Source organism: Emydura macquarii, unplaced genomic scaffold, assembly GCF_026122565.2.
Source record: "Emydura macquarii macquarii isolate MOO-44397 ecotype Brisbane River unplaced genomic scaffold, CSIRO-AGI_Emac_v2 contig_2897, whole genome shotgun sequence".
Classification (NCBI taxonomy): Eukaryota; Metazoa; Chordata; order Testudines; family Chelidae; genus Emydura; species Emydura macquarii.
The window spans coordinates 28,842,299-28,858,614 of record NW_027133034.1 but is presented as its reverse complement, the minus strand read 5'-3'; the positions used below and the strand labels follow the sequence as shown (position 1 = coordinate 28,858,614).

At 38.2% G+C, this 16,316-nt stretch overlaps 1 protein-coding gene across 1 annotated transcript in view; it reads right to left on the bottom strand.

Annotated features, from left to right (window-relative positions):
• Positions 1-16,316, bottom strand: part of TMEM232 (transmembrane protein 232) — a 109,896-nt gene that overhangs the window by 74,101 nt on the left and 19,479 nt on the right. Inside the window, exons 4-6 of the mRNA XM_067568937.1 lie at positions 12,933-13,090; positions 7,486-7,585; positions 5,641-5,792 (exon numbers count right to left, since the gene is read on the bottom strand). Coding sequence (XP_067425038.1) covers positions 5,641-5,792; positions 7,486-7,585; positions 12,933-13,090 — 410 coding nt within the window. The remainder of the gene's footprint in view (positions 1-5,640; positions 5,793-7,485; positions 7,586-12,932; positions 13,091-16,316) is intronic.

Genomic DNA, 16,316 nt, shown 5'->3' with positions numbered 1-16,316 from the left:
CTCTCTACTGCTACAGTTAAGCTTGTGTTTGAACCAGCATTACCACTGTAAACCAGTTTTATTAAGATTTCACTTCAGACTGAAATTAGCTTTATGAAAAAAAAATCTCAGTCTGCTGGAACTATTTACAAAAAGTAGAAGTGCTGTAGTCTGTCTGTGAGGTTAAATAATGCAGGTTATTCATCGATAATGTGGACTGGCACACTTTGGGTATCATGGAAAACATTTAAATGGCCAAGGCGTTGACTCTGCAATCTGATTTGTGTAGTCAGAGCCCCGTGTTCATGCAGAGCCCCACAGACTACAATAGGACTCTGTGGTAAATGTCAATCTCCACCTGCACTATCAGCTTGCAAGATCAGGACCAACATTATTTTGTTTGCAAGTTGGATTTCTCTATATAATAAGAAGAGTTTTTTTAAATGTCAGCATTTTTAACACTGACTTCAAGCGTCAAAATGTATCAGGATCTGCTAGGGCCGAGTCCTGTGCCACTGCGGCCCTCCAGACTTCGTGGGACTCTACATGAGTATGAGTCTTGATGTAGGATTTGGAATAATTCACTAATTAAACTGGATCAAATTAACATGATCAACGCATGAGGAATTTACATGACCAAATGCTAAGCCCCTAAGCAACTTAGAAGCTATTATAGTCTAGTAATGGGAGAAAAATGTACTTCTGAGAAATTACTAAATTCATATATATTATTGTGTGACTAACTGCTCTGTGGGCTAAATGATGTACATTATAGGAACACAGGAACTGCATAGTGGATCAGACCAGGGTTCATCATGTCTCTGACAATGGCCAGCACTAGATGCTTCAGAGGAAGATGTATGACCTCGGCAGTATGCAGTTGTGTAGTAATCTACCCCTCATGTTATATCTCACCCTTCACTGTAATAGATAGAAACTTGTTTAATTCTGAAGCATGAAGTTTAGTAACCCTTCCACAAATGTATAATTAATTATAACTCTGGATATTCTTGATATCCATTTAAATGTCCACTCCTTTTTCTTTATGAAAATGATTTTGAACTAAACATGTATGAATACATCACAAGACTATAATGGTGCAATCACAGACCACAGATAAATAAGGCCCTGATCCAGAACAAAATAAGTTGTGGGCTTGTCCACAAATGCTGGCTCTGGGGCCAGATGACCCATTCATAAAGTCAGCCTGTTCAAATTTCTCCCCTCAAAATTCCTGCTTCATGATTGGACAGTTATAGAGCTGCCCAGTGGGTAAGGAATTCATGCAAATGAGCAGACTGCTCCTTGATTGCTACTGTTCTTGATTTCTCAAGCCCTTGAATTTCTTCACTGGTGGTAACATGGAATGCTTGAGTTAATGCAGCCCAAGGGTTGTAGAAAATCTCCTCCATGGCTATCTGTGAAAGATTCAGCAAGCTCAAGGTCTGGGATGTGAACTGAAATTGTTTTTTTAAATTACTGAGGGATCCCATGAGGGAGTAGTCATTCATCCGCACTGGCTGGAGAATGCTGCAGGGTCCCTACTTCTTGATTCAGTAAACCTTGGAGGATAATTTTATTATATAGTGCACTTAAATATGCTATAGGAATTTGGTTTCATTAATAGTAATTGAATCACTGTCAATATGTTTTAGCTGTCTGTTCTGAACTTGTCTACAATTTCTACAATCCTCTCTGCTCCGTTACACATATTTAGGGTTTCAAAGCTATGACAAAGAATAGCAGACCTTAAAATAAGGAAAATAAAAACAGACATGGAAGAAGCTGCTGTAATCTGCTGTTGAAAAGTGTAGGTGTGTGTCGTCTATAATTTATTAGCACCATTGTTATGAGGATTAACTGCATTCAAAAGTCTTAGACACAGCTAGTTTTCAGAAGCAATCCCTTTAAGTGCTCAGTATTTTTATTAGGAATTGTTACATCCTTCAGCAAAGACAGGAATACTAAACTTCAGGGTATATACTTTCAAAATCCCCAATCTTGCTGTGACTGAAGGAAAGGATTTGACAGAAGAAATCTTTCTCCTTGATTTCCTTCTCTAATGAGCCATGCCTTCAAGACATTCTTATTGGTGACTAGAGGTCATTATTATGAACAGGTTCTCTTTCCTTTTGTCTTCCCACTCATTGAGGAAACTTTAATGGTCAGAGTTAATTAGCTTAATTAAAACATGGTATCATTTTCAAATGCAGCCTTTCCAAATGTTGGATGTGGTAAGAAAGTAAGAAGGGGTATTTTTCCCTGATGCTGCAGCAGCATACAAGTCTCATAAAAAGTCTGGGTTTGGCCACAAAAGAATTCCCCCAGGACAGGAATTACAAAGCCTCTTCTGCATACTCCAATATAGGAGTGCACCAGTATGGGGCTGAGAGAGGGATCAGAACAGGCACCATTATAATGATTCCACAGAGTGCTGCTGCCCATACACAGTTTGGCTTGAGCTGTTGTAACATAGGTGATACCTAAGGGCCATCTAAATTACATCCCATTTTGGCCTCTGCCACAGCCTAGAAGCAAAAGGGAACAAAAGGTGGCTTGCAGCTTCTTAGCCCACCCACCTTCACCCATCTTGGACTAAGAGTTTTGTACCACACTTCCCAGAGATGCAACACAAAATCACACCTGTGTCTTTTCTCCAGTTGCACAGTTTGCATATGCTATACCCCTATTTATAACTTGATGACCTTCCATACGCATCAACCCACCCACCATGATCATAAACCTCAATTTTCCATTCCCTTCTACAAAGGCTTCCACCAGTGTGTTCCCATTGCTTGCAGATTGTTCAAAACTCAGCAGAACGTTTGCTTGAGGCTTCAAGCAGTAACAATCGTACTACGGCTGCCCTTTGTTCTTTATATTGGGTTCCTATTGAGTGGACAATTGACTTTAACTTGGCCCTATTGGTCTTTAAAGTTCTTCACAGTAAGCTATTAAAAATCCCCTTTTACAGGCGTCTCCTAACATAAGGCTTATAGGATGTGCCGCTCACTCCCGTCTCCCATCTGTCTCATCCCCTCACTCTTAAGAGCTCCTACAAACCCTTCTCTTCCCCTGGTGGTTTTTTATCCTCCTTTCCCGCTTGGAGTGAGACAGCCCAGATTTACGGACTGTCACGGTATGCTGCAAGGCTCATATTTTTCTCTCAAGCTTTTCTGAGTGGGCTGAGATGGTTAGGAGGGTTTGATAGGGTTTCTTCGTGGTGGATTGCCAGCGAAAATTTATATTTTGAGAGATGAAGTCTGCTTTGAGGAGGATGGTTAAATGTTCTAATATGGTTATTTGCCCTTTTGTTTATCTTTTTCTTCCTTTCTATGTAGCGATGAGAGTCCCATCACTATAGTATCACAGAATATCACAAACATTAATTAATTTGCCCTCACAATATCTGTGGGAAGTAGGGAAGTATTGTTATTCCCATTTTAGTCTGTGGCTACTGAACCTAGACTTCCTGAGTCCCAGGGTCAAGTCTTTTAACCACAAGACCATCCTTCTGCCTTAAGAAATGTATGTACAAGTGCCTACAACCTTGAGTAGGTCCTATTAAACATTTTAATAAATGTTTTTCCCCTTTAAGGTGCCTATCCATTGCTCTTTTTTTAAGAGAGCGAAGCAAACCATGTCCCAAAACCTGTACTGTGTTCATAGCTCAGCAACAGACAAAATCGCTGAGGCTTGGTCTACCCTTAACTTGGCAATTCAGTGGCAGTCAATAGGAGTTACGCAAAGTACTGTGATATACCAAGGGCAGCAGGAGAGTACACAACAGGAGGTACATTAGCCCCAGAATGATCAGGGCTTTATTCCCTGCAGCCTAACCAGGGGCAGCTGGGGCCAATTAAGGATCATCCAGGTGCTCCATAAAAGGGCTCCGCCCCAAACACACAGAGCACAAGCTGGAGGAAGCAGAGGTGCGGTGCGGTGCGGTGCGGAGCGGAGGAACCCCAAAAGGAGGTACTGAGCCTACCAAGGGGCAGCAAGGACAGAGGGCCTGAGAGGCCAGAAGGACTGAGGGGGGGAAAGTAGCCCAGGGGAAGAGGCTGCAGCTCCAAAATACAGAGCCAGCAGTCTACAGCTGTTGTTCATAGGGCCCCTGGCTGGGACCCGGAGGAGCGGGTGGGCCTGGGTCCCTCCCCCAGGGAAGATGGGGTGACGGGCAACTTCCTGGCCCACTACGGGAGCAAAGCATGAGACCCACTAGAGGGAAGCCAGCCATATACCACAGTACGCAAAGAACTTACGTAACTCCTGTCGATGTCTGTGCTTCTCTTCTGCACACCAACTTCACTGCACTGCACCGAAGGGAACGCGATGCTACACCACTTGAGGAGGTGGTTTTAGTACGTTGACTTCTGGATTGACTGAGTGGGATTTCACTGACCGCTCAGTCGATCCAGATAAGTCAATCTGATGGTGGCAACTTTGCTGCCGTCAGTGTAGACATAGCATGAGTGCCAGTGTAAGTGACAGGGCAATCAGGCCCAACTCTGTGGCGCTGGACAAAGCATTTATGGACACACTTTCAAAAATGGCTTGTTATGCTGGGTACTTTGCTTTTGGTGAAAATTTGGGCCTTCACCTCTCTGTGGCTTAGTTTCTCCCTCAATGAACTGAGATAATGATACTGGCCCACCTTTGAAAGCACTTTGAGATCCTTAGATGAAAACTGTTCTTTAAGATCTAAGAATTATTAATAATATAAATATTCTTTGTATTTACTTAGTCTAGGAAAAGAAAAACAAAAACAATGTTGGTCCATTCTCACACAGCCTAACACTCCCTCAGGTAAATACATAATACAGTAAAGAGAAAAGAGCAAGAATTATTGTTTACCCGAGAGAGACTGCAGCATCTCTTTTGATGTCATTACAGCCTGAGAGCTAGACACATAATTAGGCAGTTTTTAATCATATAAATGATAGGATATTGTGCATCACATAATTATGGGTCCTATCATCCCTTGGCACAGAAAAGCAGTCAGAGGAGAAAACTTACTCAGAAAAATTTTCCATGGTCCACTGCACAGAGTTTTTGATGCATCATCTCCCCCAGGGGAAGAGATCTGGGGCTGCACAAAGAGAGCAAGGGACACGGCCATCCATTCGACCATGCAAATACCCCAATATTTACAGGAAATCTGCAGCCCTCAAAAAGCCAGCTACTCTATGCTGCTTTCCACATCTGTCCTTCCCCTACCCCCATGGCAGCATGGCTCAATCAAGTGCTGTTTTGCTAGGGAAGGGCTGTGCATTAGTTCGCCAACACTCATCCATCCCCCACACTTCCACACACACGTTGAAAGATGCAGATGCTATAGAGCAGGAGTAAATGCTGTCATGAAAACAGAATTTCAATAGGGACACTGACACCACCCTAGCTACTATGTACTGGTCACTATAGTATCACATTGATAATTAACTGTGTTAAAGAAACATGGATAGTATATTCCTGAAATGATCTGTCACAAATCCAGGCTGCAGTCACTACAGATGAGTGTCTATTCTGTTTCTGTCCCTGGATTACAGGTAGTTTGTCTAGCTCAGCTCAGCTTTAATTATTTTCACTGAATTACCAAGCATGCTTATTTGATCACAGTAATCCTTTCTGATGCATCATATATCATCCGATTATGTTACCCACCATGCCAAGAGGACTCTGCTTCTGTCTTTCTTCCAAGCTTACATCAGAAAGTACCACAGCACCACATATGGTTTCTCCAGCCTTCAGCATGAAATGCACAGCTGAAAGGATGTTTGGATATGGATGGTAGCAGACCTCACAAGCTGAAAGTGCTATAGCATGAAAAATAATTCTGTGAAAATTGTCTTGCTGTTTTACAATTTATTTTGTTTTGCCTTTTATTTATTATGTGCTATTTAACTTCACTACTTTGCTGATGGAATCATTAGCAAATTTTCCACGGGGTAGATTTATAAATGTTGTGTGACCTCTTGTGGTATAACACAGTATTACAAGTATGATTCATAAATAATAGCTTATGTAACCCATGAGCTACATATACCTGAAGTCTCCCATGATGACTGAATTTGTAATTAACTAAGGCTAACTCTGAACAAGGCGAGGAGGCTCTCAGCTAACAATGAATCACAATGTAAAATCTCTCTTCATGCCCGTCATTCAGTGACTGCATTTATTTTTGACTGAGTGCAAATCAGACTCAACTTTCCTAAACTAACATGGAGCTTTCCCCCCTAAAAAAAAATGTATATCCTTTGATAAAATTTGAAGCTCCAGGTTTAGCGTTCATGTGCTGATATCTGTACTACAAATGGAATTTGATTCCTCTCAGTAACACTTGGCATTGAAGAGATGAAGTATCAAGCTATCTGAATTCAGCTGCATTAAATAAAAGGGTTTTTGAGTGGATGTATAACCATCACCCCAGTGTTTGTGTGAATGCAGCTTTGATTGCCTGTAAGCCAAAATATTGCTCACTAAATATCAATTTAAGTATTGGCAGATACAGGAAGTTCTGTTGCGAGAGTCTATTATATTTATGTTTTCTCTATAATTGACTGGTTGTGGACAAAGCTTGTAAAACAAAAGGTGTCAGGAAAAACATGGGAAATCATTTTTTTTACATCATCTGATTCTTTGTTCTTCATTTTGTCATGGCCACAAGTAATACACAAGCGACTGATAGTAGCAAGACTGCAATACCTCTGCAGTCTTACTACAGCAGCAGCCTACTGATTCACTGAATACAGTGTTATGCGCACTGAAAAGTCTGAAACAGAATATGAACACCTGGCATTCGATTAATTTACCAGCAATGTCAGCATAATGATTAAGTGACAGGTAGCTAGTCATATGAGTACACTCCCTTTCCATTGTAGTGTGTGTCAGTTGCAGGCACTCAGAACTTGCAGGACTGGGATGTATGTTAATACCATACCTTGGGGAAACAGTGCTTTTGCAATGCCATTTTTTTTCTTTCATCACCTAAACATATGGTACTATATAAGATTGCTTTTGGTAAGGACATTACAGGTAATTAATATTAATCACTTTCCAAACAGGCTATAAAAGATATTTTGATTTATGTATTTTTTAAAAAAAAATACTCAGCATTCCTGCTTATAAGCAAGTATTTATTTGAGATCAGTCAATAGTCCTAAAATCACAGTATGTTATGCATTTTTGGCATACGTACTGAATATTTATTGACTAGTTACATACATTATCAGTGATGCAGAGTTTCTTTGATTTTTCTTCCTCCTTCACCTACAGACCTGACCTTTTCTATTTTACTTCATTTAACAAGGCTAAGTGATGACTTCTTTGCATGCTTACTGGTGCATATGAAATCTCAATTCATGTGGACAGTAATTCTAAGAATCAAATGGTAGTTTCTTGAGTGCCGCACAACCTGAGATACTCACTTAGGTCACTTCCATTTCCCAAATTAGTAGTTAAAAGTCATTTTTAAAATGTTCCTTATATAGCAAATATACAATGTTATACCTTTTAAATCTATGTGAAGTCTATATGTATGTTCTCCAGAAGACTCCAAGTGACCACACAGGTGAAAAACAAGGAGCCTTAAAAAGACCAAAAATCCAACCTGTTAAAAGAAGTACAATAAATATTGTTTTTTATCATACCACTCACAATAGATGTATAAATACCATCTTTGGATTATGGGTTTTATTCATCACTGTCTTCCTCTACTTGTACAGTGATTAACTCCACTGAGTTACACCAGCATGAAACTGGAGTAAGATAGTGCTAAATCAGGTCATATCTTCAGATTTCACACATGTGGTGCAATGATGAATAAAAACTCTGTATTGTGTTTTGTAATCAGTGTATATTAATGATACATAGTAAATTAATAATAATACTTTGGCACTTTGTATAGAATGTTCTTTTCAGTGGGAGGGGTTGGTGAGAGAAGATACATACACCAAGAAAACTTTGAGGATAAGAGAACAAACACATTTTAATGAACTAAAACCCCACAACTACTGAGGACAGGTTTGTTTGAGGAAACAGAAATAGGGAAAATGACATTCAAAAACAGAGAACTCAATTCAGTATGATGAGTCTATGGTTGCAATGCCAATCAGGAGAACCATGGAATCTTCATCTTTGTACACAGTACAACATAGACCAGGCCCTGCTATGGGGTGTTAGGGCAAAGACTGTCCATCAAGGAGATCTCATGTGAAATGTGTGGATGTTTGTCATGTCCATTCTGCAACTGTCAGGGGCATGCATGGGGGGTGAGGCAAGCAGGGGCCCAGGCCCCCCAATAATCATAGGGGTCATAGAACTCCACCAGCTGCAGGGCAACAGGGGTGGAGGGAGAGCAAGCTTCTGCAGGGGCTGGGTCGGAGAAGGGAAGAGTGAGCTCCTGCCGGGGCTGAGGAGGGAAGAGTGAGCTCCTCCTCCAGGTTGGGAGGGAGGACACAAAGTGTGTCCCTCCAAAATGAGGCAAAGTTAAATTTCTGGACTTGCCCCTGGCAATTATAGAGCTACATTTGACAGCTTATAGGTTTAGATGGTGGCTTTGATAAAATACCTGCCGAGCTAACAGAAGCAGAAAAAGCCAACAAAACATGTGAAAAGAAATGAGAACGCTAACAGCCTCCATACAGCCATCATTACAGAAAATAAAATGTTAAACAACAGATTGGAAATCTTGGAAAATCATTCAGCATTTAAAATGTCAGAATAATTGGACTCCCTGGAGCAGCTGGAGCAAATAATCATATTGCGGGTGTTTTTTTTTTTTTTTGGAACAGTAAGTTCTGAATGTACTGCAGTTGGATTTAGCTAAAAATCCAAAAAGACTACATCGAAAGAGCATATAGAATCAAAATAAAGGCTCAATTTAAGACCCCTGAGCAAGATGCAGAGAGAGCAATCATATTTACTCTTGCAGGTGTATGTGACAAAGAGAGAATTCTGGCAGTACCTAGAAAAATAATAGATGTGTTCTATTTAAGAAACCTTGAAAGTTTTGTTCTTCCCAGATCTAAGTCTATGAAGACAGGCAAAAATGAGAGAATTTGTTTACATAAGAAAAATGTTTGAAGCAGCTATCCTTCTCCTGGCTGAACTCCCACACAGACACTAAGAAGAAAACATGTATTTTGGAACACTGAATCAGCACAAAGTGTTGCAAGTAAGAGATTCTACAAGTATACTAAGACAATACAGGATGCTCCTGTATTTCTCTGTCTTTATAGGGAATTTTTGTTTGAGCAGGGTCAGTATTTGGCAGTACTGCATATCAAGGGAGAAAGCCAGAGTGACAATCAGGAAGTTTCATTGGGACTGACTCCTCCCAGACTTCTCGGTATTTTCTTCTGATTTAAGTTTTTACTTTTGATTACGTAGCTTAACTGAAGATAACTGATTTTGAGTGTTGTGTGTGTGTGTGTAGGGGCTTTTAGTTTTTGTAACCAGACAACCCCTAAAGGTAAAAAGCATTGCAGATCTGGATGAGTAAGACTTTGCTCAGATGCTGAAGCTATAAATGGCCTAACCTTGCAGGCCCTATGCAGATGGTAAACAGACTGCAGGATCAGACCCTTAGAGATTGATTTCTCTCATACCAGTTTGTCATCCACGTAATTCTATCAACTTCCCAAGAGACACTCCTGATTTACACCAGAAAAAGTAAGATCAGAATCATGCACCACTGAATGCTGAGATCCTCCATAACTGTTAAGGCCAGTTCTGCGTCCATTCAAGTCAATGATAAAACTCTGACTTGAATTGGAGCAGGATTGGGCCCTTAGTGGTTTTTTTGCTGCTGTTCAACCAGAATCCTGGCAGTCACACAAAGAATCTCATTAAATGAATGGGAGATCCTGCTTTGCATAGAAAATGGGAGGGTGAGAATATCTCCCAGTTTCCAAGGGAGCTACTTAAAATGTACATTACTAAAAACAAGAAAACATCCTAGGAATTTCAACTTTAAATTAGCTCAGTTAGTATGCTCATTGTTTACTTCATAACAAATACTAAAAAGAGACCCTGTCAGCTTGTTTAGAGCCCAAAATTTACCTTCCTTACAAGAAGGTAAATTTTCTGCAGCATCCCTGGTGGGAGCCTTTTATTGGAAAATAATTTAATGGGAGGAAGAGTGTGTTTAAATCAAACAAATACTGGCCCTAATGTTCCACTCTTACAGAAAAACCTAGGAGAAGGAGGAAACTACTATTGAAATTCTACAAGGCTCATCTTGCAGCACTGCATGTACCCTAAAAGGAAGGGATCTGAGACCTTAGGGAATGGCAAGAAGTGCATTCTGCAAATATAGAGCTCTCAAAGATCCACAGGGAAAGCAAAGCACAATGCTAAGAAGAATTCTTGCTCATCCTTGGAAATGGCTTATCCTTCTGTAGTGGTTGGTGAATTCCCACACCACTGGAAGTTTTAGAAATATTTTGTCCTGAAATAGTAAATTTACCACAATTCTGAATTGTCCTGGTGTGGAAAATTCCACAAAGCTTCCTGCATAATTTAGGTCCCAAAAGTCGCAGAGAACATGAGGCTATTGCAAAGGATACAAAACGGCTTCAGTTGAAGCTGTCCATTTTCCAAATAAAATGTTCTGTGGGGCTGAAATTTTCCATGCTTGAACAAAGCTGGAAAATGGTTGTTTTTAAAAGTTTTAGCTAAAAACTGTTAAATCTGATTTGACATATGTGATGGAATAACATATGCTTACATGTTGTATGTTTTATTGTCTTTGCCACGCTTTATTCCTCCAAGTAGATAGCTCAGACATGGTTGAACATAGAAACTTTTAAAATTTGTGTCGAGTTTTAATCTCTTTGCCTGCTCATGTAACTAAAAGATGGCAGAATCAATTCTGCTTAAACTTTCCAAAATAATTAACAATTTAGTTTAAACTATAAATATGGAGAGTTTCAGAAGTTATAAGCCATTGCAAGAAGGGGTTTATTGCCAGAGTCCTGCAACTTATTGGCATCAATGATATATCAGGTTTTGAGAGTGGGGAGCATTTTCTAACTGTTCACTCTGCCTTCAAAACAGGTACAGGCTATGTTATTTGTCCTTGTTATAGAAGAATTGTATGGGAAAAGAGGCAGTAAAACATACCCTTCTGTTGTGTAACTATTTTGGTCAGGTGAGTGTGAAAGAAAGATTTAAGTTGCAGAAACAGTAGGGACATAGAGCAGTAGAAAAAGTGCTAATAGAGAACAGTATTTACTGACCAATACTCCACAGGCATACTGTGTGTTGTCATGTTCCTAACAGAGCTGTGCGAATAAATGATTTTTTTGGTTTGCTGGCAATTCCAAAAAAATAAAAATTGTTTCAGGTTGACCCAAAATGAAAATTTTCAAAATTTTTGGTAAATAGAAGTTGTTTACATTTCAAGCTTTTTATAATTTTTTAAAACATTTTCTTGATGAAATTGAAGAAAATTTTCAGTACAAAAAGTCATTTTGAATAGGAAAATCAAAATATTCATTTGAAAAACATCAAAAATTAAACTTCTTTTTTTCTTAGGGTTTTGGGGGGTTTTTTTGTTTTTTTTTTTTTTTACCAAAACCATTCAGTGAATTTGACATAAATTCACACACTGTTTTTTGGTCAACCCGAATTTGCATTTTTTGCCAAACATAAAAAAAATTGCAGTAAAAAAATTTCACACAGCTCTAGTCCTTAATTTCATCCATATTGTACAGTGCCATTAAGGATTTCCGTTTTTATGAGAGTAACATTTTATGTTTCTGGTTTGTGACTAGCTGATATCCTTCTCTTGTTGTATAATAAGTAGTTACCTCATCAGTAACATTTGGAAGTGGTTTCTCAGAGGTAAAAAGGAAAGACGTATAGTACTGATGCTCAAAATTAGACCATTAAATAGTGATATATCAGATAAGTCTTAAATTATACAACAAGTTTAGACTGTTTACTCTGTTATTTACTCATTCGGATCATTCCCATTTGGGTTGCCTCAATTTCATCCTTTTTCTTAGGGCAAGTCTACATTACAAAATTAAGTCAACCCTAAATTACGTTGACGTACAGCCATCGCAGTAATTACATCGCTTTTGGATGGACACTATGGTCCTTGTGTTGGCAGTGTGCATCCGCACCAAGAGCGCTTGCACCAATTTAACTGTCAGTGTGGGGCATTGTGGAATGGCTTCTGAAAGGCAGCAACAGTCAATGTAAGTAATGCACTGTCCACACCGACACTGCATCGACGTAAGTACATCCGACCTAAGCACTATGCCTTTCGCGGAGGGGTGGAGTTAAATTAGTGTAGTGGGTGAGTTACATCAGTGGGAGCTACATTTTAGTGTAGACACTTGCAGAGGTAGATTGACATAAACGGCCTTACATCGAGCTAACTCTGTAGCGTAGACCAAGCCTCAGCTGCATAAACTCTCATGCTGCTGCACTAAGACTATGTGACCTGACATGCTATAGTTCATTCATTATAATCCAGATGGAAGAATAAAGAGTGCATAAATTAGCAAGATAGCCACACATTCTGCAGGAATATTACTAATATTATGAGAAAATCCAAGATAACAATATGCATTATAAACAAAAAGTAGAGACTTTCATCTGTATTTTATACTCTTTCATTACATACTCTGCAAAAAATGTAACTGCATTTTCCTAATCTCTCTCTTTTTGGATTTCCCAGAAATCAGGTATTAAGAGATAAAGAAGGTTAATATCAAACCAAATTATAGCACAAGCATACAGAAAATAATATTAGAAAACACTAAAACATTTTAGGCCTTGTGACAAATTCAATCAGATTCTGCTCTCATTTACAGTGGTATAAATCCAGAGTAACTTCATAAATTTAATAGTGTCAATATACAACATAAATGAAGTAGGTGAAAATATATATATACACAGACATCAAGAAAACACTAAAAACTACTTTAAAAAGTACAACAAACCTTTGATAACTTGATTTCACTTGAGTATAAATAAGATTTCTGTGCCGCATCACAACAGATCCTATACAAAATGGATTCGGCGATGAAAAATAAAACAGGGACATGTTCTGGATTCATGGGAGCATGATCCAAAGAAATTAAAAGGATGTCCAAAGCTTCTAAAGTGAAAACAAAATGGAGAATAAATGCAATACAGAGTTCAATCTTTAGGGCTCAATTTACAAAGGGATTTAGGCATTGCAGCATCTAGCTTTTAGGTGCTTGGTCACCCAGTGGAATCAACACCCTCAAGTTAAGTACTCAGGCTCCCTATACAATGCATGGGGAAAGTCAGACACATAACAATGGGATCCATAGAAGCCAGCAAGCTGATTAGGGAGCTACGTAAACTAGCCAATAGAAAATGCCAAAGAGAAGCTGTATAGCCTAAGTTCCACCCTCAAAGGGAGTTAGGTGCCCAAGTCATTTTATTGCTCTAACGCTCAGTTCCTTCTGATTGTATACTGTATATAAAACAAGCTTTACTTTCACAGTTTATTCAGTTTGTTTGCCTTATGTGAATATTATTTTGAGGATAAAACAAAGCTCAACTGTCTAATAATCTGTATTCAACAGCTACTGAAATTTTCTATGTTAAAATACATATGGAAATATACGGTATAAAAGTGTCTGAATTAATAATGTTAAACTAATTACCAAGAAGTGTTATGTAAGCTGTTTCTGAAGTGTGACATATCCCAAGAAAGTTCTTACAATGTCAACTTTTCTGTCATTGTTTGCAAGTTGCACTGATCTTTTTTTGTGTGAGATCAATTAAAATTACTTTACAAAACTATGGTGGAAAACATAGGATTGCTTTTTAGGATTGAAAAGTTAGTTAAATTGCTTTTTCAGCTATTAACTTTTTTTTAAAATTACATTATGGCTTTGTTCAATTTTGGTTAATGATTTGTGTGATTCTGATGCTCGTGAAAGTGACAGATTTATAGGTCTCATAGGTAAAATTTAGGTCAGGCAGTCACTACGCAAATTTCCTCAAACATGTCTGTCACTGTGCCTCAATTTCAACTTAAAATCCCCTGTTTTGTCTGCCAACTTTTAAAGTCTGTAGGAAAAAAACACCCCCTCAAATCCTGCAGGCAAGAGTGAAACCACAGTCCCAAACAAATCTTCCAAGTTCAACACATCCTATTCGCCATCCTGATCAACCACATGTTGTATGATTAAAGGATCGGTCCTCATCCAACAAATTTTTCAGCCTCCTCCATTTGTCCAAAAATATAAGAGTATTATTATTATTATTTTATTTTATTATTGATGGTACAGTAACACCTATAGGTCTCAACCAGGTTGGTAATATATTGTGCTAGGAACTGTACGAACTTTAGTAAATCATAATCCTTGTCCCAATGAGCTTACAATCACATTTATATTTATATATATATATATATATATATATATATATATATATATATATATATATATATATATATATATATATATACTAGCTCCATCCTAGTTGGCCAGCTGCTGTGCGAAATTCTTAAAAGTCCTTTTCCTCTCCAAAATATTAGTATGGAAATAGATAAATCTTTGATTTATTAATTATGCTAAAGCCTTTCCTCCATGCAACCAGTTAAAACAATATTATTTTATTTATTGAATGACAAAAGCATGCTCATGCCTGCACAAAACTTAGGTCCCTGCCTCAAGGAACTCCATGAGGGTCTGTGGTTGTGAATCCTGTTGCATGATTTGTGGCCTAAACAGACAAACAATAGTATTCAGACACATAGTTTATCAGTTGACCAAAATAGAGATTTACCATTAAGTAGTGCAGCTACTGTATTATTATTACTTTTTAAATAATCAACAGTTCACTGTTGGCAGGTAGACTGTTCCTAAGAAGTAATCTGAACTAAAAAGGATTCTTGGCCCTCCAGAAGAAAAAGGTATCCACATATTATCAACACAGTAATCCTTCCCACCTCTAATCGCTCTTTGAAAGAGAGACCTTTCAGAGCAATCATAAAAACCTGTTTCACAACCTTATCAAACCATCCACCAAAAAATTTTTTGTAAGTCTCCCAATGCTACAGTAGAATGCACAGTAGAATCTACAGTAGAATTCTGATATTTTTGACATTCAGCTTGTATTCCAAATTATCACTCATTTTTAACAACATGATCTTTGATCAAGTGACCACTCAGTTCTTTGTTTCTCCCCCATAAATTTTACAGCTCTCAACATTTTTTTTCAAGTCAGTGATAATATTTTGTATACTACCTTCTTAAGAGTCTAATTTCTGGAAGAGATAATCTTTTGCAAAGCATATAGAGATAAATTCATCCCAGGCTTCCATTGACTTTAACTGGGTTACATCATGGTGAATCTGGCTCACTCGCTATTTATTTGATTACTGAGTGTAAACAACTCCATAACTTTGTGAATATTATCGTCTTAAGACAGTCTAGTCATCATCATCTAATTCAAATGTACTATTTTCATTTTTAGAGATAAAAGAGTATGGAGGGAAAAAAGGCACTTTTCAATCAAGTGCCTTAAGCTTCAGCATCTTACTCAAATCTATAAATTATTTCCCTCATAATTTGCAGGGTCAGCCCTAAATCACTACACAAGAAAAAAAAAAAACAGGAATAGAACTCTGCACACCCATCTGTTTTGATTTATTCCCCCATTAGAGTACTTTTATTGATAGTACAATATCCACAAACCCCCAAGAATACCCAGCTTAATAAAAGCAACATAAGATTATATAGTACTCTGGATATTGCTTTCACAGTCACACTATTTAATTTTTTCTTTTTCCTGGTAGATTTCCTTTTTCACATGAGTGCAATTACTAGCTCAAAGTACCCTGAAAAATTCAACACCTACAACTAAAGACCTTCTGATCATGATCTGATGATGCAGCAAATGCAGAGAACGTTTGCACATATTCCCTCACCACATCCCAAGGTTTTGACAGGCAATATCATTCTACTAGCAGATTTATTTGAATGAGGTCTCATTTTACTTTTGGAATGACCTCATACATATAAAAAAAGAACATGAGTACCACAGCGTCTACAAAATAGGAATGAAGTGACTTTGCTTTGTCCTACACATCAACTATGTACACTGTAGATCATAGATGTTGCACATGTGCCATTCATCATTTCTATTTCATATATACAGGATTGCATGATCCTCTCTTTTGCCGCTCTATTGCACTTGCTCTCTAGCCTGGCCAGAAAAGCTAAGGTATGTGTGATGATTATGTATTTTAACCTACTTGCCAGGATATTATTTTCATAAATCTTATTCTAGCTAAAATGCTATCTGTCAGTAAAAAAGTGAAAATACCTTAGTGTCCACGCAAG